Raw genomic sequence first — 25,630 nt, forward strand, 5'->3', positions numbered from 1 at the left:
ACGATTGTTTTTGTTTGCATATGTTTGGAATAAAAGTTGGTTTATGGAAAATTAATTCATCTTTATTAGTTGACAGCATAAGGTGGCGGGGGCTGACATCATTAAAAGATAATAGCAATAGCTGCATTCACAATATTATGTTATCACACACAGAGCACTTTTTACAAGGTTTGTACCAGGGGTCTAAAAAACAATGCCCAGCAAAGCACACTACAACAACAACACATTACTGTGGCTCACTATTGAAATCATCTTTCAAAGCCTCCCTGAGCTTTATAGCTCCCTGTTGAGCTCCTCTTATAACCCTAATATCTGGCTGCTCAAAATCAGCAGCCAGGCATTCCACGTCTGTGCTCCACCCTGGTGGAAACATTGCTTCACAGTTATTATGACACACACAGCAGGCAGCTATAACCATGGGGATATTTTTTTCACTAAAGTCTAATTGCGTGAGTAGACGGTGCCAGTGCCCTTAAAAACGGCCAAAGGCACATTCAACAGCCATTCTGTACCCGCTGAGCGTGTAGTTGAAGCGTTCCTTGCTGCTGTCGAGGTGGCTGGTGTACGGCTTCGTGAGCCACGGGAATGAGGGGTAGGTTGGATCTCCACGGATCACTATTGGTGTTTCCATATCCCCAATGGAAATCCGCCAGTCTGGAAAGAAAGTCTCTGGTTGCATCTTTCTGAATAGCCCTATGTTTTTAAAAATCATGTGTAATGCACCATTCCTGACCATCCCACATTGGTGCTGGTCAAACATCTCTGGTGATCCACCAGTGCTTGCAATGCCATAGAAAAGTTGCTCTTTCTGTTGATGTACTCGTTGGCAAGGTTGTCTGATGCCAAAATAGGGATAAGCATGCCATCTATCGCCCCATCACAGTTCAGAAACCCCATTGCTGCAGAACCACTCAGAATGTACTATACTTTAAGTGTTACAGTCCTTTGCAGCAAGACCCAATTAATGGGCCTGCGCATTTGCATCACAGCAACCCCCACGGTGGATTTCCCAACTCCAAATTGATTCCGGACTGATCGTTAGCAATCTTGCGTGGCCAGCTTTCACACAGCAATTGCTTCTTCACCGTGAGTGCAGCTCTTTTTGGTGTCTCTGTGCCGGAGGGTGGGGGCAAGCTCTGCACACAGTTCCTTAATGTGTCCTTGTGCATCCAAAAGTTCTGCAGCCACTACTCGTCATCCCAGACCTGCATAATGATGCGATCGCACCAGTCTGTGCTTGTTTCTCGGGCCCAGAACCAGTGCTCCACCATCTGCAACTGCTCCAAATGCCAACAACAACCTTGAATTGTTTCTTTCTACATCCGTCAGCAAGGCAGCCTGCAAGGCATTGTCATAGCCCTCGCGGCTTCTCTGGCAACTCTTAAAATGCTGAAGGACCAGGCGTGTTGTGTTCGTAACGGTCAACAAACCACTGAAGAGCAGTGCTGGATCCATGCTTCTCACAGAGATGGCAGATGCATGGGTTTGTGGGGCTTTTGAAAGAAGATGCAAAACATTATGGGATGCAGATAATATGGGATGGAGAAAACAGCAACATGGGCTGTTGAAACCGTGTTCCTAGTCACCCTTGTGTGACTCATTTGCCATCATGAGGCTTTGCAAACCATTCTCAAAGCAGCCTATGCCAGATAGTGGCAACTTGCATAGTGGGATAGCTACCCATGGTGCACTGCTCTCTGCTTCGCTGCAAGTGCTGCTTGTGAGGATGCACACGACCGGCAAAAGGACCTTAGCATGGATATGCAAAAGCAATTTAATTATTGCGGTGGCTGTGTGTCGACGCAGCTTAGGGTGACTTAATTTTGTCGTGCAGACTTACCCTTAGTAATAGTAGAAGATTTAATCTGAGGATATGTGTAACTGTCTCCTTTTTCTTTATTCTTTGGTGACATGAAAAAGAGCTAAATTTGTCACACAATATCTGAGCAATAGCCATAGTCTCTTTTCTGCAGCCCACTGTCTCCCACAATTTTGAGACATATGAGCTGTTGCCCTCCTTTCTACAGTTTGTAATGTTCTAATGTACCCCATGTCGGCTGCGCCTCCTCCTCCAGCTTGCCATCAAATCTTCTGCCTTTATGGCAGTAGTTAGTGTTGGTTTGCTTTGCTTCTGACCACTTCTTTTGCCAGCTTACTTCTATATTCATTTTTGCTTCTCATCCTCCTCTCCTGGATGGGGTAATTAGCAGTGTGGGGGTTGTCAGCTCACTGATTCTGGTACGGCAACCCCTCCCTTTCAAGATTCTTCAGCCCGTCCCCCTTCAGCATGGCTGAGCTCTCCTGCGAACACCAAGCTAAATCAAAGTGGTGGTCCGTATGTGAGGCAGCATTCACCAGCTCTTCAGTAGGCAAACTATGTCCTATCTGTTCACAGAAGAGCCCTGCAACAGGACTGGGATCCCGCAGGAATCACTACCATAACAATGGGAGCGGGTAAAATCTACTTTGTTGCAGGTGGGATAGGGTAGAAAAAATAGACTGAGGTAATTTGCGGGAAAACACCTTAAAACTTGTAATACTTAAATTCAGATGAGGGCTAGAAAGAAATTTTATGTCTATTATAACAGGAGTTATATTTTTTACATAGTTTTTTTTACATAGTTTAAACACGATTTGTTTCATTTTTTAGTGGTAAAAATTGTGTCTGAATTCAGTGTGTGTGTGCGTATGTATGTGTAATTATATATATAAAAATAAAAAGACTCCTGGGATTTTTTTTAGCAACCTCTAGCAAGAGCACTTGAGTTTTTATGCCCGTGACCTGACTCTTGTCCCAGCAAGTTATGTCTTTTATTGGAACCAGTGGCAATAGGTTTCTTTACTACTTCCAATTGATTCATTTTGTCTGTCTTCACTTGGTTGTAATCAAAGGCTGCATGTCTAATGCCCCATAAGTAACTTGTTTTTCATGTGGAAAAGCTGTGAGATCTCTTGGACCCAAGTCATATCTCTCTGTGCCTTAGTTTTTCTACTAAGAAAATGAAGTTCATACACTTACCTCACTGTGCTTGACTTTCCAACCTTAATATTCTTATAATGTAGCTTTTTAATGTGATCACGTGCAGTACTTGAGTTTTACACTACTTAATTTCTAATCTTAAACTGGATGGGATCAGCTGAATACCAGTGGGGGCATTCAGAGCACAGGATAGACAGAGCCCCTGCTCTCAGGTTCTGTGCCCAGTGCCACAGCTTCCTGCAGCAGCTGGGATGAACAGTTGCAGGAAAAGTCCTACTCAGCCTCTGCTGCCCTGGGATTCAAGATGCTCAGTCACTTGGTGGGGATGGTGCATGCACAGTGTGGTTGGCACATGGGAACAGGGCACGTCCAGTGCAAGCGGAGTCTTTATAGAGAAGTTAGTTGACAACCTCTAAAGTCTCTGCACAGCATGAGTGAAATCAGATTTTTCAGAGGCTTATATTTGAGAGGCATTTCACAGGAACAGCAAAAAGCACACCTCTGTCACAAAGGCAGCCAATTACCTGCCAAATTTTCAAGTCTATGCTTCAAAGCATGAAAGTGCGTGAGCTTCTCAGTAAAAATGTAAGATTTTTTTTTTAACATGGAGAAAATATATTTGTCTACAATCTTATTCTCAGAAACAGCTGAACCATTTTAGCTGAAACCTATATCAGCCGTAGGCAGACATCCAGCATGGTAAATCTCTGCCCAAATGGTTCAAATTTGGCAAAGTTATAAGGAACTGAAAATAGTCTTACAATGAGCAGTGTTGGGCAACCTTAATAGGTGTTGCTACCTGCATTGCCTATAGTAATCAAGATTACAAAATTGGGGAAGAAATGCGTATAAACTCAGCTCAACAAGTTCTTGCTATTTAATTTTGTTTCACTTAAGTTGAAGGGTGGTTGATTTTAGTTAAGTTTGATTTTTTCTTAGAGAATTAAACCAGAGTGTAAAAAGTGTTTACACAACACTTTAACAACATTGATTTAAAACTGTACCTTTAGCTAATCCAGTGCTAGCTTGTTCTTAAGCAAGGCTTTAGACAAACATAAAGGCTAGTCTACCAGTGTAACTTTCTTGGGTATAAATTGAACTGGCTTTTAAACCAATACAAAAGATTCTCTGGACACTCCTGTATCAGTCTGAATGACTTACTAGGTTTATCTTAAATCCATTCCTTACTGACTTATACTAAACTGAAGTAATGGCAGGTTTCAGAGTAGCAGCCGTGTTAGTCTGTATCCGCAAAAAGAAAAGGAGTACTTGTGGCACCTTGGAGACTAACCAGTTTATTTGAGCATAAGCTTTCGTGAGCTACAGCTCACTTCATCGGATGCATGCAGTGGAAAATACAGTGGGGAGATTTTGTATACACAGAGAACATGGAACAATGGGTGTTACCATACACACTGTGACGAGAGTGATGAGGTAAGGGGAGCTATTACCAGCAGGAAAGAAAAAAAAAACCTTTTGTAGTGATAATCAAGGTGGGTCATTTCCAGCAGTTGACAAGAACGTCTGAGGAACAGTGGGAGGGGGGAGGGGGGAATAAATATGGGGAAATAGTTTTACTTTGTGTAATGACACATCCACTCCCAGTCTTTATTCAAGCCTAATGTAATGGTGTCCAGTTTGCAAATTAATTCCAATTCAGCAGTCTCTCATTGGAGTCTGTTTTTGAAGTTTTTTTGTTGAAGAATTGCCACTTTAGGTCTGTAATCGAGTGACCAGGGAGATTGAAGTGTTCTCCGATGGTTTTTGAATGTTATAATGCTTGAGGTCTGATTTGTGTCCCTTTATTCTTTTACGTAGAGACTGTCCAGTTTGTCCAATGTACATGGCAGAGGGGCATTGCTGGCACACGATGGCATATATCACATTGGTAGATGTGCAGGTGAACGAGCCTCTGATAGTGTGGCTGATGTGATTAGGCCCACCTATGATGGTGTCCCCTGAATAGATATGTTGACATAGTTGGAAACAGGCTTTGTTGCAATCCACAGCCTCAGAAACAACTCTGACATCATAATCAAAAAGGCTGACAAAGGAGGTGCTGTCGTCATCATCATGAATAGGTCAGAATATGAATAAGAGGCTGCTAGGCAACTCTCCAACACCACATTCTACAAGCCATTACCTTCTGATCCCACTGAGGGTTACCAAAAGAAACTACACCATCTGCTCAAGAAACTCCCTGAAAAAGCACAAGAACAAATCCACACAGACACACCCCTAGAACCTGAGACTGAAGCACATTTGTTGTTTTTGTCATGTATCCTGTGGTTAATGCCATATTCTGCCATTTTATGTTTTTAAATGCAGGGCCACAGATCATCTTTAAGTACATTTTACAACAGTATGTCAGATGTGGTGGCTACGTACTTCTCCTTCTGGTGGGCCTGGTAACATCATCTCCGTCTTTTAAGATTGCAAGACACTTCCCATTATAAGACCCCATATTCAGTTGCTTATAACTTTGCCAAACTTCAATAATTTGGGCTGAAATTTTCTATGCCAGTTGCCTGCTTCAGGCTGATTGGTTTTGTTTTTTTTTGCGGGGGGGGGTCAGCCAGAATGGTTCAGCTGCTTCCGAGAATGATGGTGGGGTAAAAACAATAGGGAAAACTTTTGTTTTTTTTAAATTTTTTTTAAAAGATCTGGTGTCTGCCTTTGGAAAGCTCCAGGGCCCCCATGCTTTGGAACAGGAGCTTGAAATTTGGCATTGGGGTGGCCTCTGTCAGGGTTGTATGATTTACCATCCCTGTGAAATCTACCCAGACCTGGCTAAATTACAAGCCTTTGAAAAATTGCAGTTAGCATTTGCTCAGTAGATATTTTCTAGAGCTTAAAAGTCAAAATCTCTGTAGAGTCTAGCCTCATTGAGCATGCTTCATTCCCTCACTGCTCCTAGTGCGAACCGGACAGTGCATGCAACACCCCCCTGGATAGAGTAAGTGAGCATGCTTTAGCCCAGGGCTACAGGGGTAAAGCCTTACTTCTAAGTAATGGCTGCTCTCTGCTGGATTGGGGCCAGACACCAGAATTGAGAGCAGGGAGCTTTTATCTCACAGAAGCACCCCAGTTGTTGGGATCCTACCTTGTTTGTGGAGTCAGCAGGCATCCATCACTGTGCTGTCAGTGATCCCCACTGTTGGTAACCAGGCAGTGTGGAAGAGGAAGCAGTCTGATTCAAATGCTAAAGAGACAAGAGCTCGACATAAGGCATTATAAGGAAGGGCTGGGGAGTAGATTGGAATAAGGTGCCCTGGGGCAGGGGTGAAAACTGGGACTGGAAGCTAGTGGGGGGCAGATTCTAGGTCTGGAGGCCAGGGAGGGAAATGAGGGGAGACAATGTGTGGAAGGGGAAAATTAATTGAGAGCAGCTGAGGAGCTAGGGAGGAAACTGGGACTGGGAACCAGTATTGGGAGGGAGGGAGACTGATCTGACAAGGAGCCATGGTCCAAGGGGGAACTGGGACTGGCAGGGAAAAGAGACAAGGAGCTGGGGGAGGTGAAGAGACAGAGATTGGATGAGAAGCCCTCAGAGGGAGACTGAGAGAGTGCGTGTCCTTAATTACATGTTCACATGCTATTTTTTCTACCCTGCTTTGGGGATGAATCACAGTAGTGTACTGAAAGAGACTGTTGTCTGTAGGATCCCTGCCTCAGTTGTTGCAGAAGTTGGAAGGTGTAAGGTGAATGAGGCACAGGATTGCATGAAAAGAAGGGATGGTCTTATAGGTATGTCAGTTGAATACCATCCTGGAGAATGTAATTCTATTCCTGCTTCTGCCACATATAACTTTTGTGATTCTGGGCAAGTCACTTAAAGCGAACTTCTCACAAGTGATCGCTAATTGCATGATAATTTTTAATTGCTCAACTTAGGACTCTAGGGTCTGATTTGCAGACATGTTGATCATTCACAGCTGCAGTTGAAGTCAATGGAAGCTGTACTTTGAATATATTAAGGTCCTAAGTGTCTGAAGTTGTGCACCCAAAATTAATAGATACTTTTGACACTGATCTTTGTGTGTCTCAGTTTGCCATCTGTAAAATGGAGCTAATACCCAGTCATCTTACAGGTGAGTTGTGAAGATAAATTAATGTTTGGGAAGCACTCAAATACTGTGGTGATGAGAACTGTAGCAAAAGCCTATTAAGAAATTAATAGATCTGTTTACAGCCCACCATTAGTTACTGCACGCTATTCAAAGGCATTGAGCCACATATGGAATGTCGAAGACGAAGCAAAATATTGAACAACTTCTCATTAAATGGGCACTGTCTGTTTTGAGGACTGAAGGAGGCAGGGGTTCTATGGAAAAAATAGTATGTAATGATGTAATTAGACTATATAAAAATGCATATGTACAAGAGTACTAAATTAAGGTTGCACAGGTAACCTTAATTCTGGCATTTCTCAATTTTTGAGTGCTTAACTGTCATAAATATAAAGGGAAGGGTAAACCCCTTTAAAATCCCTTCTGGCCAGAGGAAAAATCCTCTTACCTGTAAAGGGTTAAGAAGCTAAAGGTAACCTCAGTGGCACCTGACCAAAATGACCAATGAGGAGCCAAGATACTTTCAAAAGCTGGGAGGAGGGAGAAAAACAAAGGGTCTGTATCTGTCTGTATGCTGCTTTTGCCAGGGACAGAACAGGAATGGAGTCGTAGAACTTTTAGTAAGTAATCTAGCTAGGTATGTGTTAGATTATGATTTCTTTAAATGGCTGAGAAAAGAGCTGTGCTGAATAGAATGACTATTGCTGTCTGTGTGTCTTTTTGTAACTTAAGGTTTTGCCTAGAGGGATTCTCTGTTTTGAATCTAATTACCCTGTAAGGTATCTACCATCCTGATTTTACAGAGGTGATTCCTTTACTTCTATTAAAAGTCTTTTTGTAAGAAAACTGAATGCTTTTTCATTGTTCTAAGATCCAAGGGTTTGGGTCTGTGGTCACCTATGCAAATTGGTGAGGATTTTTACCAAACCTTCCCCAGGAAGTGGGGTGCAAGGGCTGGGAGGATTTTTGGGGGGAAGACGTGTCCAAACTACGTTTTCCCAGTAAACCCAGATAAAGTTTGGTGGTGGCAGTGGAAATCCAAGGGTAAAATAATTTTGTACCTTGGGGAAGTTTTAACCTAAGCTGGTAAAAGTAGGCGTAGGAGGTTTTCATGCAGGTCCCCACATCTGTACCCTAGAGTTCAGAGTGGGGAAGGAACCTTGACATTAACTTTGCAACTTCAATAATGTTCTTTGAAAGTTGTGTTCTTGCATGTAATTTATGTGAATATGCCAAGCCCTTTACGTATATCAAGTTGATTTAGCTGATTCAGTGGTTATTTAAGAGAAGACTGAAAAGTTTTGAAAATATGAAATCTGTGTTCAGTATAAACTTTACTCCATACTTCCCAAAAGCCTGTGAAATAGGCTTGCAGTTTGTTCTAAAAGTCTACAAATTTGGTGTATTTCAGACCAATGGAGAATGTAACTCCAGAGCCTCCATTAATTGTATCTGTGGTGGTTTGGCATCTGGAAATGGGAGTTTCTCTCGAGCAGGCAAAACTTCAGCCATTTAGAACTTTATAGGCCAAAACCAACATCTTAACTTCCACTCTGGAATCAAAAGGCAGCCAGTTCAGATCATGAGAAACTTGTGATGTATGTTAGAATCATAGAAGATGAGGGTTGGAAGAGACCTCAGAAGGTCATCTAGTTCAACCCCCTGCTCAAAGCAGGACCAACCCCAACTAAATCATCCCAGCCAGGGCTTTGTCAAGCCAGGCCTTAAAAACCTCTAGGGCTGGAGATTCCACCACCTCCCTAGGGTAACCCATTCCAGTGCTTCATCACCCTCCTAGTGAAATAGATTTTCCTAATATCCAACATAGACCTACCCCACTGCAACTTGAGGCCATTGCTCCTTGTTCTGTTATCTGCCACCACTGAGAACAGCCAAGCTCCATCCTCTTTGGAACCCCCCTTCAGGTAGTTGAAGGCTGCTATCAAATCCCCCCTCACTCTTCTCTTCTGCAGACTAAATAAGCCCAGTTCCCTTCGCCTCTCCTCATAAGTCATGTGCCCCAGCCCCCTAATCATTTTTGTTGCCCTCTACTGGACTCTCTCCAATTTTTCCACATCCTTTCTGTAGTGGGGGCCCCAAAACTGGATGCAGTACTCTCGATGTGGACTCACAAGTGCCGAATAGAGGGGAATAATCACTTCCCTTGATCCACTGGCAGTGCTCCTACTAGTGCAGCCCAATATGCCATTAGCCTTCTTGGCAACAAGGGCACACTGTTGACTCATATCGAGCTTCTCATCCACTGTAATCCCCAGATCCTTTTCTGCAGAACTACCACTGAGCCAGTCGGTCCCCAGCCTGTAGCAGTGCATGGGATTCTTCCATCCTAAGTGCAGGACTCTGCACTTGTCCTTGTTGAACCTCAACAGATTTCTTTTTGGCCCAATCCTCCAATTTGTCTAGGTCACCCTGGACCCTATCCCTACCCTTCAGCGTATCTACCTCTCCCCCCAGCTTAGTGTCATCTGCAAACTTGCTGAGGGTGAAATCCATACCATCATCCAGATCATTAATGAAAATGTGGAACAAAACTGACCCCTGGGGCACGCCGCTTGATTCTGGCTGCCAGCTAGACATCGAGCCGTTGCGACTGACAGAAACTATTTAATACGTTGGCTGTTGTGTTCTTCAACCAGTTTTTAAGTGTATTTAAGGTGTGTTATTTAGAGTGTATTGCGGTTCTAGTGAGATGAGGAAGGCATTAATTCCAGTAGCAAGGTCTCCATATGAAAGAAATAGGTACAATTTCCAAGTCAGACAAGATGGAAAAAACCATTCTCGTCATTGCTTCTGTGTGATTGTCTAATGGCAGCTAGGAATGAAGTAATTCCTAAACTGCAAACTACTGACAAATGGCAGGCACATAAATTCAGTCAGAAGATTAGATATGCTCTTTGCCATATCTTCCTGTTGCTTCATCCCAACTGCTAGTATCACCACAGTCTTGGCCAGATAGAGCTTCAGACAAAGCCTTCACTCCCATTCCAGTCTCTGGGCCAGATGTTTGACAGCAGTTGTTCAGTTAGGTGAGATACAGTTAGAGAGCTGGGTGTTTTCAAGGGTACTGAAAACACTGGAGCCCACACCTTACTAACCTTCTCCAAGTACATGTTGAAGAAAGGGGGCAAAATAAGATGTGGAACTACGGAACCTTTAGGGATGAAGAGCTGTTGTCCAATACCACTCTCTGGCAAAGCTCATTGGCATATTTATCTCTGCATTTGGGAATTACATTTTGGATTGAACATATTTCTGATTCCGGGAACTCTGTTTTTTAGGGTGACCATTTAAGAGGGAAAAAATGAGTTAGAAGTAGTTTCAAGGACTACAGCTGCCCTAAATTCCGCTACCAATTTTTGTGTGTTTTTTCAGTGACATTTTCCTATTTTAAAAAAATGATTTTTTTCACGGATGCATCCATTCAAAGAGGAGATATTGAAGAAAGGGGATACTGTGAAACTAATATCCAGTGGTGGTATATATGCAAATTAAAAACTTTTTTCTCACTTTTATTACAGTACTCATAGGTATTGTAACAATAGTAAACTATTTTCAGTCAGAAGTGTGGTTTTAAATTGACTCTATGCATTTATTCAAAACAAAAATGTTACCAAAAAAGTCATTTATGTATTGACATGTCCACTGACCTTTTCTCATGTATTGAGCTCCATTTCTGAAGTCTTTAGAAGCAGCTAGAGCTATGAAGACATGATGGCAAAAATAATAGAACTCATTCCAGTACTTAGTAATCAGAGGTTCCTTTCTCTGCAGGAACTGGGGATAGCAACTCTAGAACTCCCATTTTATTTGAACTGTATTTGCTTTTGGAAGAATTCAAGAGACTCCTTCCCACTTCTTTTCACCTTTCTCCTTCTCCTCCTCTGTACTGTTGTCTTCTTCCCTCTCTTTCACTTCACAGCAGGGAGTCTCTGTCTGGGGAAGCTGTATAGCCAGCATCAGGTTGGTAGAGAATGGACAGTCTTATCAAAGGCAGCTTTTATATAACAGAAGCACCCAATTTGTTGAGATCCTACCTTGTTTGTGGAGTCAGCAGGCATCCTTCTCACAAAAGGTTCAGAAATTCCTGCATAACACTTGGCACATTTTTGTACACTGAGTCTTTGAAAAATAGTATGTAAACTCAGAGCCTTCCATGTTGATGGCAGAACACGTGAAACATACTTCAAAGGAAGAGTCCTAGAGACACACAGAAGGCAAGAAATCTGGTAACTTGAAGAAGATTGCTCTTCTAGTACTGTCCAGGAAGTAAGACTTGTTTTCCTCGGCCCTGTGTCAGATCCCAAGCACCTCAGGAGCCATCTTCATTCCTAAACGACAGCCTAAATTATGCTGTCAAACCTTTATGGCAAAAGCAGGATTTGTTCCTGGTGCTTCAGCCTGCTCTTCAAATGCTACCAATATGTAATTTGGGTTAGAGTTGATCCATCACTACTAGGGCTAATGAATTCCTTAAAATACCAAATGCTAAAACCCCCTTAGAGCTAGTCTACACTGGCAACGCTGAAGCGCTGCCATGGCAGTGCTTTAATGTGGCTTGTGTGGTCACGGCTCTCTCCCAGTGCTCTTAAAAAACCACCTCCATGAGGGGTGACGCTACCAGAACTAGGAGCTCGGCTCCCTGCGCTGGTGCTCTGTCTACATTGGTGCTTTACAGCACTGAAACTTGCTGTGCTCAGGGGGGTGTTTTTTCACACCCTTAAGCAAGAAAGTTGCAGCGCTGTAAATTGCCATTGTAGACAAGCCCTTAAAGGCAAGGGATTCTTATTCTGAATAAACTTATTTTCCTAAATCTAAAAAAAACAACCTCCACACACTCATGAAGTGCAGCAAGAAATTCAAGATGCATAGGACCTCCATCTCTAGTTCTTCACTTCTGAATTAAAGAAATTGTCCATTTTCAGGCACTGAATAATCTGGAGCTAATGCTTAGAACAGGCATTCTCGTTCCCCAGTAAGAATGAAGATGACCAGCCAAGTCGCCCTGGTCTTGGGTGTGAACCAACCGCTGAGCAAAATTCAGACAAATTCCTCCAACCAGGATTACTTTCCCTGAAGGAACAAGAATGATCCAAGGAAAGCAATCAAATCAGAATGGGAGCAACCAGCAAAGGGTAGGCAAATGAATAAAGTAGTGATGAAGTTTTACTCAAATATAGCACTGTCCCTGACCTAACTTACAAAATTACATGTTGCTCTGGCAGCATCAAGCATGGAAATTATTACTCTTGGGAGGAGAATTCTTGCCAAAATAGTTTTGACTTGGTTTTCTTTTATGAGGCACCTGCTAAGTGTGTGCAAGCCTCATCAGATATTTTCTAAGTAGGGGTAATCATGATCTAGTTTGAGAATCTAAAAGAACTATTGCTGTCCAAGGACAAGCTTTTAGGCCATCCTTAATAAAATCTCAATCACAGCATAATATGTAATGAATGCCACAATGGATTCTGTCAGGTTTTTCTCCATGGTTGTGGTTTTTAACACACTAACTAGGAGATGCTTGTGGCTCCAGGCATGAAAGAGAAACTACTTGTCTGGATAATTAGTGAGCTCCACTCCATTTCTGGGAGGGACTCTTCTTGGGAGTCCTTCTTAGACAAAGTGGTAGGGGGGAAATTCAGGAAAAAATATTTGATATGATGTCCCCTATTACCAATACTGAACAAGGAAGAGTACAGTTCATGAATAAGAACTGTTATAATTTTCTGCCTGCGCATTCTCAGGATTCAACAGAAAGACTAGACTCCCACTGGAGGAAGATCAGGAAATGTGGATATTATTAGAGGAAGGCTGAAGACAATCAGTTTTCACCCTCAATAGCCTCCAACCATTTGGCATAGCTACTGTGCTCTTAGTAAGGACCCTTCTCACAGTTGGTCCAGCATACCAGCTATTGTTATCCAGAAAAATTAAAGTGGAAATAAGAATCACAGTCATTAACCAGTCTCCAACTCTCTTCTTAAGCTCGTAGAAAATTGTTCATCCCATTTAAAGAAAGGTGAAACTTCTTGTATCTTAATGCAGTTCTGCCAAGCACTTAATTGCAACTCATGCTAAATACAGTGATCTGATGCTTTTGTCAGCCAATAACATCATCACACCAATATTGGTCAGTAGGGTAGGACCAAGGGAACCACACTGCACCAATAAAGTATGTACATTTTCCAAAGGGCCTTTGACTGCCTGGCTGAAAAAGGGATGGCGCTGTTTCAGTATCTCTACTGCTTTTGAATTACAAGTAGCAAAATAATAATACTTACTTTTTATGTGTAAACTATTGAGTCTATGCTGCTTTTCTGCTCGATATCAGATATTGTCTCTGCTGTTAAAACAATATTTGTTGCATAATTCTGAAAAAGAATGTTGATAGGAACCTTATAGAGTTACTGTTTGAAAGTGTTACTGAATAATTTTATTTTGGTAACAAACTACAGAAGCCCTCTATAAACTATGGTACCATGTGATCTTTAAAATTTTATTTCAGAAGTACAAGTAGATAAGCTCAGACAGCCTTTTGAGCACATGGTTAGATTGTTAGTTTTAGCTTGTTTCTTAAACTTTTTTTGTTTGTTTTCACTTGTGTGTGTTATTGCTGTGTATTGAAATGATCACAATTAGTCTAGTCTTTCTACATGCAGCTTTCCCTTGACTTCAGTGGGCATTGTGGAATGGCTGCAAGATCGGCCCTATATTTTGAATCTTCATAACAGGGGAATTACTTAAAATGAAAAGTTTCAGAGTAGCAGCTGTGTTAGTCTGTATTCGCAAAAAGAAAAGGAGTACTTGTGGCACCTTAGAGACTAACCAATTTATTTGAGCATAAGCTTTCGTGAGCTACAGCTCACTTCATCAGATGCATACTGTGGAAAATACAGAAGATGTTTTTATACACACAGACCATGAAAAATTGGGTGTTTATCACTACAAAAGGTTTACTCTCCCTCCACCCCACTCTCCTGCTGGTAATAGCTTATCTAAAGCGATCACTCTCCTTACAATATGTATGATAATCAAGGTGGGCCATTTCCAGCACAAATCCAGTGTTTAACAAGAATGTATGAGGAACAGTGGGGGGTAGAGGAGGGGGAAGGAATAAACAAGGGGAAATAGGTACTTTTTATAATGAATCAACCATTCCCAGTCTCTATTCAAGCCCAAGTTAATTGTATCAAATTTACAAATTAATTCCAATTCAACAGTCTCTTGCTGGAGTCTGTTTTCGAAGTTTTTTTGTTGAAGGATAGTCACTTTGAGATCAGAAATCGAGTGACCCCAGAGATTGAGGTGTTCTCCAACTGGTTTATGAATGTTATAATTCTTGACATCTGATTTGTGTCCATTTATTCTTTTACGTAGAGACTGTCCAGTTTGTCCAATGTACATGGCAGAGGGGCATTGCTGGCACATGATGGCATATATCACATTGGTGGATGTGCAGGTGAACGAGCCTCTGATAGTGTGGCTGATGTTATTAGGCCCTGTGATGGTGTCCCCTGAATAGATATGTGGGCACAGTTGGCAACAGGCTTTGTTGCAAGGATAGGTTCCTGGGTTAGTGGTTCTGTTGTGTGGTATGTGGTTGCTGGTGAGTATTCACTTCAGGTTGGGGGGCTGTCTGTAGGCAAGGACTGGCCTGTCTCCCAAGATTTGTGAGAGCGTTGGGTCGTCCTTCAGGATAGGTTGTAGATCCTTGATAATGCGTTGGAGGGGTTTTAGTTGCGGGCTGAAGGTGACGGCTAGTGGCGTTCTGTTATTGTCTTTGTTGGGCCTGTCCTGTAGTAGGTGACTTCTGGGAACTCTTCTGGCTCTGTCAGTCTGTTTCTTCTCTTCAGCAGGTAGGTATTGTAGTTGTAAGAATGCTTGATAGAGATCTTGTAGGTGTTTGTCTCTGTCTGAGGAGTTGGAGCAAATGAGGTTGTATCGCAGACCTTGGCTGTAGACAATGGATCGTGTGGTGTGGTCAGGGTGAAAGCTGGAGGCATGTAGGTAGGAATAGCAGTCAGCGGGTTTCCGGTATAGGGTGGTGTTTATGTGACCATCGTTTATTAGCACTGTAGTGTCCAGGAGGTGGATCTCTTGTGGGGACTGGACCAGGCTGAGCTTGATGGTGGGATGGAAATTGTTGAAATCATGGTGAAATTCGTCTCTCACAAATCTTGGGAGACAGGCCAGTCCTTGCCTACAGACAGCCCCCCAGCCTGAAGCAAATACTCACCAGCAACCACATACCACACAACAGAACCACTAACCCAGGAATCTATCCTTGCAACAAAGCCCGTTGCCAACTGTGCCCACATATCTATTCAGGAGACACCATCACAGGGCCTAATAACATCAGCCACGCTATCAGAGGCTCGTTCACCTGCACATCTACCAATGTGATATATGCCATCATGTGCCAGCAATGCCCCTCTGCCATGTACATTGGGCAAACTGGACAGTCTCTGCGTAAAAGAATAAATGGACACAAATCAGATGTCAAGAATTATAACATTCATAAACCAGTTGGAGAACACTTCAGTCTCTGTGGTCACTCTATTTCTGATCTCAAAGTGACTATCCTTCAACAAAAAAACTTCAGACTCCAGCGAGAGACTGCTGAATTGGAATTAATTTGTAAATTGGATACAATTAACTTAGGCTTGAATAGAGACTGGGAATGGTTGATTCATTATAAAAAGTAACCTATTTCCCCTTGTTTATTCCTTCACCCCCCCCCACTCCCCACTGTTCCTCATACGTTCTTGTTAAACCCTGGATTTGTGCTGGAAATGGCCCACCTTGATTATCATACACATTGTAAGGAGAGTGATCACTTTAGATAAGCTATTACCAGCAGGAGGGTGGGGTGGAGGGGAGAGAGAACCTTTTGTAGTGATAAACACCCAATTTTTCATGGTCTGTGTGTATAAAAACATCTTCTGTATTTTCCACAGTATGCATCTGATGAAGTGAGCTGTAGCTCACGAAAGCTTATGCTCAAATAAATTAGTTAGTTTCTAAGGTGCCACAAGTACTCCTTTTCTTAGAGACTAACAAATTTACTTTAAATAGGATTTTTAAATCCACTGTTAGTTTATTGTGTGATACATATTCAAGGAAAACCTGTTTTATTTCAGTAGATAGTGGAGGCATTCTGTACAAGCATGTTGTATGGTGATGGGTGTTCTAGGGATTAAATATTAGAGCAGGTTGGAAATGTTCAGGGGATTTTTTTGGCAGAAAATGTGGTTTCAGCAAAAATGAATGTTTTCACTGTAAAATGTTGACTTTTGTGGGGAAATTTTTTTCTATGGTAAAATGGAAAAAATATTTTATATTCGGTTAACAAATTTAAATGTCTCAGTTCGAGGATGTTGAAATATTTTGTTTTGGTTGAAAATGTCAGAAATTTGACATTCCCACATCAAAATTTTTTGTAACTTAGTATTTTATGAAAAGTTTTGGTATTTTGATTCTGTCCAGATTAAAGATGAAAACAGATGTTAGAATATTAAAATTTCCTATATAGTTGAAATTCCGTGTTTATCAGTTCTATGAAATTTTTCACCTTGCCTTACCAGGTACTAAAGATTACACTGTAACTAAAGTTAAATATAAATTGAATATATTTGAACTGGAAAATCTTTGTAAATTTGAAATGTATTAGACAACATTAAGCAGTTTTTTGTTTTAAAACTTACATAGGTGCATCTAAAGAAGGAGGAGCTGGAGCCGTCGATGAGGATGATTTTATTAGGGCATTTACAGATGTTCCTTCTGTACAGGTAAGACATTGTTATTCGTACTCAATTTTATTTTCAGAAGAAATGTCTTATTTTTGTGTGTTTTGATTTGCAATACTGTATGTCAAAAAGCCTCTTTAATCGTTAATTTTTTTCTAATTATGCTTTGTTGTCATGAAATGATCCGCCTTAGCTGGGTATTGTTAACATTTCCCCTTCAAATTATTGCAAGTGCCTGCACGTACATACTAAAAATGGGTGTTGGCTTCCATTATATTTTTAGGCTAGAATTAGAAGTTAGCTATAAGATTTGTTCTGCACTGAACTTTGGTATATTGGTCTGGTCGAGGGAATTAATATTATTTCTAACATAGGCACAGGACAGTTTGTCCTGAGTGTATTAAAAAACCTAAAATAGGTTTGTTTGTATTTTTGTTAACAGCTTTCTTGTGTAATTTGAGTCATGGAGGGTTTGATTTTTAAAATAAGTTGACAAGAGGTTTGATTCACATTGCTAATTTCCTTTCTGTTCTTCGTGAATAGTGGATTACAATTTACCCAGACATTAACTTTAGGAATTGTGTAATACACTCATACAATGCCTGTGTTTACATATGTCTGTCATTACTTGCATTCAAAATGAACATGTAAACGTTCTGTGTCACGATTCCTATCATATGAATACAGGTACCCTCTTTTTTTTAAAAAAAAAAGTGAAAATGTGTATTTTTTGGATACAGCAGCTAATCATGGAAATATTCGCTTTGGGAATAAGTGCAAATGTATAATTGAATCCAGTTTTGCGTCCTAGTAGGATCGATTCCATCATCATTGCATTGTTCCTCGTAAATAGTGTCAAATTAGTCCTTAAGTTTTCCATTGATGGTTATTTCCTAGCCTCTCTTGGAAACTGTTTGTTTCAACTATTAGTTACTAATTAACCTTTATTTTTCCTTTTCAGGTTCAAGCCCATTGTTGTTTTACTAATCTTTTCCCAGTAACTGCTGAGAGAAGTGACCTTGTTCTCATTGAAGTGTTACTTTACATGTTTAATGCCGATACATGATGTGAATGAAAGACAGACATGATTTTATGGAAAATCTAGGGTTGTAACTTTATTAAATGCTGAACTAGACAAATGGTTTAAAAAAGCAAGGCTAATGTTTTCCAAGTTGGGTGTCTAAAATTTGGGACCTGAATCTAGCACACACAGACAGATTGTCGAAAGTGCTCATCTCTAACAGAACTCTTTTGAAAAGTCTAGCCTCTTACCTGAGTGCCTAAATTAGGGGTACTGAGTTCTTTCTAATATCTGACCTTTAATTAAGTGTTCTGAATTATCAGAGTGCTGAACTATGGGTATTTGGTGCTTTTTGTGGTTGGGCCATTTGTTAAGTGCACTCTTGTTGGAAAAAAATTATCTAAACCCCCAACGTATAGTAGAACACTGAGAACTCATTGCAGGTTGTGACCACCGTAAAGGATCCTCTGTATGACTGACCCACAGTGGTGTACAGTGTTCCTTCCATATGACAACACAGCTGTTTGTTAGGTATGCTTCTGGGAATATCTGTAGGCAAAGATGCAGCTGCCCATTTTTATGAAGGGAATAGTTTATTGCAGGTATCTCCATAACACTCTGACCCCACCCGTAAGCAAATCTTTGCAGAATTTCAACCCTTATGCTGCAAGAGTGTTTTGTTTTTGTATCTCCCCCCTCCCCCCCCATTTACATCTTGCTACTGCATGGATGATTTTGAATGCAAATACACCACTCTTTCTTACTAGCATTTATCCCCACTGTGTTGGAAAGGGCCATGCTCTGCAGCACAGGGTGTGGTCAGTCTGTATTGGTTCTATAACACTTACTATCCTAGACAGATTCTTCTAATGACTCAAGAGTACCCAAATGGTAAATATCAGAATCTAATTGAAACAGATCATCCTCTCTGGGTTGTACAGGTCGGGATAGCGGTTCATGATGTTAGCATGGCAAATGAGATGGTCTCCCTGCCAAAAGACAAAGTGTCATGTGTATTGACCATTTCCCACAACTGCATATTGTGACTGGAATGAGGATGCCTCTCTAAATGTAATATGGTAGCAGGCAGACTAAATAAGAATATTTTCTCCTGCAAGTGCTTGTTGGAGAGTTTTAGGGTATATCTACCCTGCAGCTGGGAGTGAGCATCCTGGCTGAGGTAGAAAGACTCCGGTTAGTGGGGCTTGTTCTAGTGTGCTAAAAATAGCTGTGTGGACATTCCGACACTGGCAGAGGCTCAGGCTAGCCACCCAAGCATGGATCCATGAGGTAAGGTAGGCTTGGTTTGAGTTCGGGTGGCTAGCCAGTCTCGTCCAGTTCCATCATATCCTCAGAGCTATTTTTAGTGCATTAGAGTGAACCCCGCTAACACTAGTCTGTCTGCCTCAGCTGGGCGGCTCACTACCTCCTGCAGCATAGACATACCTTTAGCAAGCAGTACATGTTGGGACGGTAGTGTTAAACAAGGTTTGATATACATAGACCTCAGCCTGTTTAGTACCATTGCAAACACTCCGTTAAAAATCCTTTTAACCTTTTATTAAATATACAGAAAAGAAGGAAAAATAGTTAAAGCATTTGAAATGTAAAGCATTAAATAAAGCTATAATTTTAACAACATGCCCTGTTCCCTTTCCCATTAGCTGGAGATAGTCTTTAGAAGGAAAAACCCTGTTTGACAGTCTCTTCGATTAGGGGTGGGCAGAATACGGCTCCGGGCCGGATCCGGCCTGTCTAACATTTCTCTCCGGCCCGCCAGGTCTTTGGCTGCCCCCTTGTGATCTCCACGCTGCTATAAGTCCCACGGCGCAGTGGGGCGCTCAGGCAGGCTGCCACACCACTCCCAGAAGTGGCAAGCTGCTGCTGATGGCATGTCTTTGCGTGCCCCTGGTGGGAGGCAGGGAGGGGAGGTGGCTCTGTGCTCTGTGCCAGCCCCCAGCACTGTCCTCACAAAAGTGGCCAATGGGAGCTGCGGGGGCATTGCTTGTGGGCGCAGGCAGCTCACAGAGACCCGCTGCTCCCCTTCCCCCAAGGGACGCACAGAGACGTGACATGGTGCTAGCAACCGGCCGCTTCCAGGAGTGGCATGAGGCCACGGCAGGCACTTAAGCGCCCCACTGTGCTGCCAGCTGGGAGCTGCCTGTGGTAAGCGCCTCCCCGCCAGAGCCTGCACCTCGCACCCCCTCTTGCACCACAGACCCCTGCCCCTGGTCAGAACCCCCTCCTGCATCCCAATCCCCTGCCTCAGCCTGGAGCCCCCTCCTGCACCAAACTCCCTCCCAGAGCCCACACCCCTCACTCTCTCCTGCACCCCAACACTCTGCACCAGCCTGGAGCTCCCTCCTGTACCCGAGCTCCCTCCCAGACCCCGCACTCCCTCCATTAATATAGTAGAAATGTGCGGCCCATGACGACTTCGTGGAGTGGTCCCTCTGCAAAAATTATTGCCCACCCATGTCTCAGCTGGTATTAAAGATGGTAGTAATAACTGTCCTTTTGGAGAAAGGAGAAGTTGAGTGAGAGAGACTGGAGCTGGTGCTGCTTTTCTAAAAGTCCAACCCTGTTTCCTAAAACACAGAACAAGACAAATGCACACAAAACGTAAGAGAAATGAACAGCAAAGCTAGACAATGCAGCCTCTGTCTCTGGTGTAGTCTCACGGCTTGATCTCTCCACTAGACTTTACTGACCTTGGGCCAGGCTGTTTTGGTTCATCATTATCCAAAGGTTGACTCCCCTTTCAGATTTGTCCACAATGTCAGCCTCCATCACCCGTTGGTTAGTTTTTGAAACAAGCACCTTTCTCCCATCCTGCCTCTTGTGCCTGGGAAATGCTTCCCATAAGAATCTGCTAAACTTACTCATTATCCTTCATGAAAATACTTGTTAAAATTCTCCTTTGCTGAGAGGCCTACAAAAAACTTGACAACAGTTAGGTGCTGAGACCACATGATGCTGACCAATATTCTCATTGTTTCGTTGTACTTTTACGTTGGTCTGTCTGTATCTCGTGTCTTATGCTTAAAACATCAGCTCTTTGGGGCAGGAACTGTTTTTTTCATTCTGTGTTGTACAGTGCTTAGCACAGTGGGGTCCTGGTCCATGACTAGGGCTCCTCAGTGCTACAGTAATACAAATAATAATGTTGATCACTCTATATTTCTGTTCTCTAGAAGAAATTAGCTTTGTTTTTTGTTCCGTATCTCACCTAAAGAACAGTTGTAAACTCATGTATGCTTCTGTGTGAATTTTGCTGATTTTTTTTTTTTACAGTGAAGCCAGGATGACTATGTTGTTAGAGCCAGTTGGAAAACAGGAATTTCATTTCACAAAGGATTTTGAAATTTTTTGTTTCAATATGGAACAAAACCAAGGCCCTTTGAACTTTTTCATGAAGAAACTTGAGAGAGCACCCATACCTCCCTAACATCGCCTGTAGCCACCCAGGTGGTTAGGACACTCATTTTGGATGCGAATGACCCATGTTCAGGTCCCTTCCCTTTCTGATTTGAGGCAGGGACTGGAATCTGGGGCTCGCAAATGCAGTTTCTGCCACTCCTTCGCTCCTTGAACTCGTGAGAGACAAGAGCTCCATATATGGAAGCACCTCGTGGAGCAGGCTATGAGGCTGTATTCGTATCTGGGCCAGTAGACCTCCTGTATAGTGGCCTTAGATTGCAAGCAGTGCTGCTCCGAGCATGATCTCTGGAGTAGACAGTAAGACTGTTAAGCCTAGAAATCCTCACGTGAGAGCAGGCAACATGACCATAGATATAAGGACAGATCCCCATCCAGATTTGCCTCTTAAGAAAAAGGATCCTTCCCCATCTCAGTCCAAGGGTGAGTCCTCGTGCGCAGCTCCTAGGGAGTTAGGTCTGCATAAACCTGCCATTCAGGTTTGCCTAAGAAGGCGAAGTGCGAAGGAAGAAAGATCTGACCATCCCAGTTTTGGCTTCTTCCCACAAGCCAAAAGGCGGGTACCAACCAGACCCATCTGGGAGTTCCACCTTGGGACTCCATTCAATGGTTCCGACATACTCTGTGTGGGATTGTTTGAGTACTAGACCTGGATCTCCCAATCCACTTCTCAGGGGTTCCCCAGACATCAGGGAGAACCAAAACCTTTACCTCATTTGAGGATATTTTCACTCTGTTGTATCCACAATATCCTCTTTTGTTGGTCCTGGATCTCCTTGGAGAGATCCCTACACCTGAAGAAATCACCTTGAGAGGAAGAGGATCCTCTCCTAATGTGTCCACAACTCACATTTTCCTCCCATTGGTATCGATGTCACCTCCAGTAGAGCAGGAGCCTATTATTTCATCAAGAAAATCTGTCGTTCCAGATGATGCTTCCCTCCCACTCTGAGGAAAACCACCATAGATAGAACCCACAAGAGGTATTAGATCAGTCTGCCTCCTTCAGAATACAGCTACCCAGAGAACCACTTCCCAGCAGGGAAGTCTGGCCGGCAACTCTATTCCGATTCAGTCTTCTTGCTTCCTGAACCTGTTGTCAATCATGAAGAGTCTACTTTAATGCTCACAAGATCCATAGATTTATTAGGAGCCACCTAGACTCGACTACAGTAAGAGCCTATTTCCCCATTGGGAGATTTGATGCCATTAATGATCTGATAAAGCAGGTCACTGGAGAAATTCAGGTAGGAGTTCCTTTCCTCACACGTTCACCTGAGAAGACTGTTGTTACCCCTGGGAAGCCCAGATGAACAATCATACTGCAGAAGGCAGGTGGACTCTTCAGGAGACCAGGGTGCATATTAATTTACTAGAATTCAGAGCGGCCCATTGGGCCAGCAACACTTTTTGGATGTCACTCATCCAATCCTGGCATATCCAAGTAATGCTGGATAATATGATGGCTGTCTTCTACATAAACAAACAAGGGAGAGCAAGATCCCTCTGTGTGTAGAGATTGACTATCGGAAGCCACATAACCCTCTCAGCAGTATACCTATCATGTGCATGGAACTCACTAGCACTCAGTCTCAGTAGGCATTTTTTCACAGGCCACAAATGGCAGATTCATGATTCTGTTCTGAACAAGATCCCCAACCAGTGGGAAACACCATTTTGGGATCTTTTCGTCTTGCAAAAGTACAAAGAACTACTCCTGTATTGCGCTAGAGCAACTCTGGGCTGCAGCTCAAAGGACGATGCCCTGTCACTACCCTGGACAGACCACCTCTGATACTTTTCCTCCCATCCCCCTAATATAGGAAGCCCTGTGGAAGAACTGGGCTTGGGTAAGCCTCGTTGTGCCCAATTGGCCAAGACAGTTCTGGTTCTTGGAACTCCTGAGATTTTCACCCCCATCCTCCCATTAACATCTGACCACTTCCAGGTCTGCTGACACAACGACAATGCTACAGTCAGGCACCTCAGCCCAGTACACTACATCTCAAGGCGTGGTCTTTGAATAGGGATCAGATGCAGAGCATACATGTTCAGTGGCAGTTCAATCCATTCTTAACCAGAGGAAGGTCTCTACCAAGAGAAGCTCTTTGACCAAATGGAAGTACTTCTCTTTTTGGTTACAACAACACCAGCCATCTCCAGATCCTCTGGAATCCCTGTTTTTGTAAAATACCTACTTACCTGTAAGACATCAGACCTCTCTATCAGTTCCCTTCAGGTACACCTGCAGCAATCAGAGCTTTTCATCCTCTAATTGAGGATTATCTGTACTCAGCCCATGATGACTAGATTCCTGAAGAGACTTATTAGAACTTTTCCAGCAATGGTGAAACCAACACTTCAGTGGGACCTCAACCTCATCTTTCTGGTTCTCATCAAATCTCACTTCGAACCATTAGCCACCTGTTCTTTGTCCCATCTCTGGATGAAAGTTGTCTTCCTAGTCACCATCACATCAGCCAGGAGGATGAGCAAGCTGGGAGCACTCATGATAGATCCACCATAGACCATCTTCCATAAAGTCTGTCTTTGCCTCCATTCCTAAAGTCATTTCAAAGTTTCACATGTATCAGACTATTCACTTATCAGAATTTTTTCCCCAAACCACATGCCTCTGATGCAGAGAGAAGGCTTCAATCCCTAGATGTCTGATGGCCTTTTATCTGCAAAGAACAAAAGAAATTAGAAAAACACCTAGGCTTTTTATTACCGTAGTAGAGTGATCGAGGTGTAACGGTCTGACTGTGCAGAGACTCTTTAAATGGATCTCAGGCTGCATGGAGGAGGTGAAAGTCCATTCAATTAGCGCTCAAGCAACCTCTGCAGCATCTCTGTAAGACGTACTTTTACTAGATGTATGTAGGGATGTAACCTGGAGCTCCATACATGCCTTTACAAGACATTATGCATTAGTCTAGACCGGGGTGGCCAAACTGGCTCGTGAGCTGCGTACGGCTCTTTTACAGTTAGTGTGGCTCCTCCTCTCTCCACCCTCCCCCCCCGCCTTTTCTGCCTACCAGACTGAGGGAGTGGGGGGAGCTTGGGGCTTCTGACAGAAATGACTGGTGCCTGTTGGGGGGGGGGCACAATTAAAAGGTTTGGCCCTCCCAATATCTTGAGTCACACACCCCCAGTTTCACCTTCCTCTTTCGCTCAGCGTCCCTTCCCTTCCGCTCCCAGATGTTAGCTCTGTGTGGAAAGGTAGCGGCAAACAGCTGGGAGCTGCACGGAGGGGCCTCTGCTTTAGCTTCTTGGGGAGAGGCAGCAGCAAAAGAAGCGTCTCTCTCTGCAGCTCCCAGCTGTTTCCCGTTACCTCTACCCAAGGCAAAGCCCCCAGCTTGCCAGCTCCAGTAGCTGCAGTGCAGGGAGGGGGCCTGGCAGCACATGACCCCACGTGTCCTCCTCACACATCTCCAGAGGCGGGCCTCAGCTCTCAAACTTCTGAAGATTGTCATATGCGGCTCGGAGGGTCAGTAAATTTGGCCATCCCGGTCTAGACTTCTACTACAGTAAACGACCTCAGTTTTCAACATACTACCATTTTCCAGCAACAACAAAATTTGTCAAAAAATTATTGCAAGTTGCTTAAGAGGAACTTACTCAGAGCTCTGTCTCTGACCTACTTCCCTCTGTTGTCTGGAGAAAAACCTGAACTTCAATTTAGCATGTTTCATGAAGGTAGAAAGCAACATGTTCTGGTTAGATCCTGGGGAGCAGAGAAGGGTATGTGAGTGTAGGGGATGGAGTAGAGCAGCGTTTCCCAAACTTTTTTGGCCATGGAACACTTTTTAGCCTATTACGGAACACTTATTATTTTGTAGTCTTTTGGTTTTCAAATAAATTGCGTTATTTATGCTCAAATATATTTTATTTTATAAAACAAAGCAAAAATACAAATTTAAAATAACTTGAACTAACAATTTCTAACTGGAAAGCACATATAAAGTAGTACAAAATTGCAAGAGTCAAAATTAAATTCTAGATTCTTTCGCGGAATACCTATTCACATCGTGTGGAACACCAGTGTTCTGTGGAACACAGTTTGGGAACAGCTGGAGTAGAGAAATCAGAAGGACTTCGTTAACTTGGTTGTATATGAAAGTGCGTGCTTTCATCACAAAAATTTTCTTAAGCTTCTAATTTTCCTCCTTGTGAAATCTTCCTTATACGTGAACTCTGGAATTGACAGCGTTAATTAACAAGTTGATTTTTGTTTTGTCGAGTTGTTGATTTGTTGGTCAGTCAAACTTTTTTTTTTAAAGGTGAAAAGGTAACCCAAACTGAAAATAGAGGCCTTCTTCAAAATGTATTTTTAAAAAATGTAATACATGTACTA

The 25,630-nt window shown here is 42.7% G+C and overlaps 1 protein-coding gene across 46 annotated transcripts in view; it reads left to right on the forward strand.

The window, feature by feature from the left end:
- The window catches only part of CLASP2 (cytoplasmic linker associated protein 2), a 265,828-nt gene that overhangs the window by 98,956 nt on the left and 141,242 nt on the right, over window positions 1–25,630 (forward strand). For all 46 annotated transcript variants that reach the window (XM_048838896.2, XM_048838906.2, XM_048838922.2 and 43 more), the window contains one exon: window positions 16,777–16,856. In XM_048838896.2, the coding sequence (XP_048694853.1) occupies window positions 16,777–16,856 (80 nt within the window). The remainder of the gene's footprint in view (window positions 1–16,776; window positions 16,857–25,630) is intronic.

This window comes from Caretta caretta, chromosome 2 (genome assembly GCF_965140235.1).
Source record: "Caretta caretta isolate rCarCar2 chromosome 2, rCarCar1.hap1, whole genome shotgun sequence".
In the NCBI taxonomy this organism is placed as follows: domain Eukaryota; kingdom Metazoa; phylum Chordata; order Testudines; family Cheloniidae; genus Caretta; species Caretta caretta.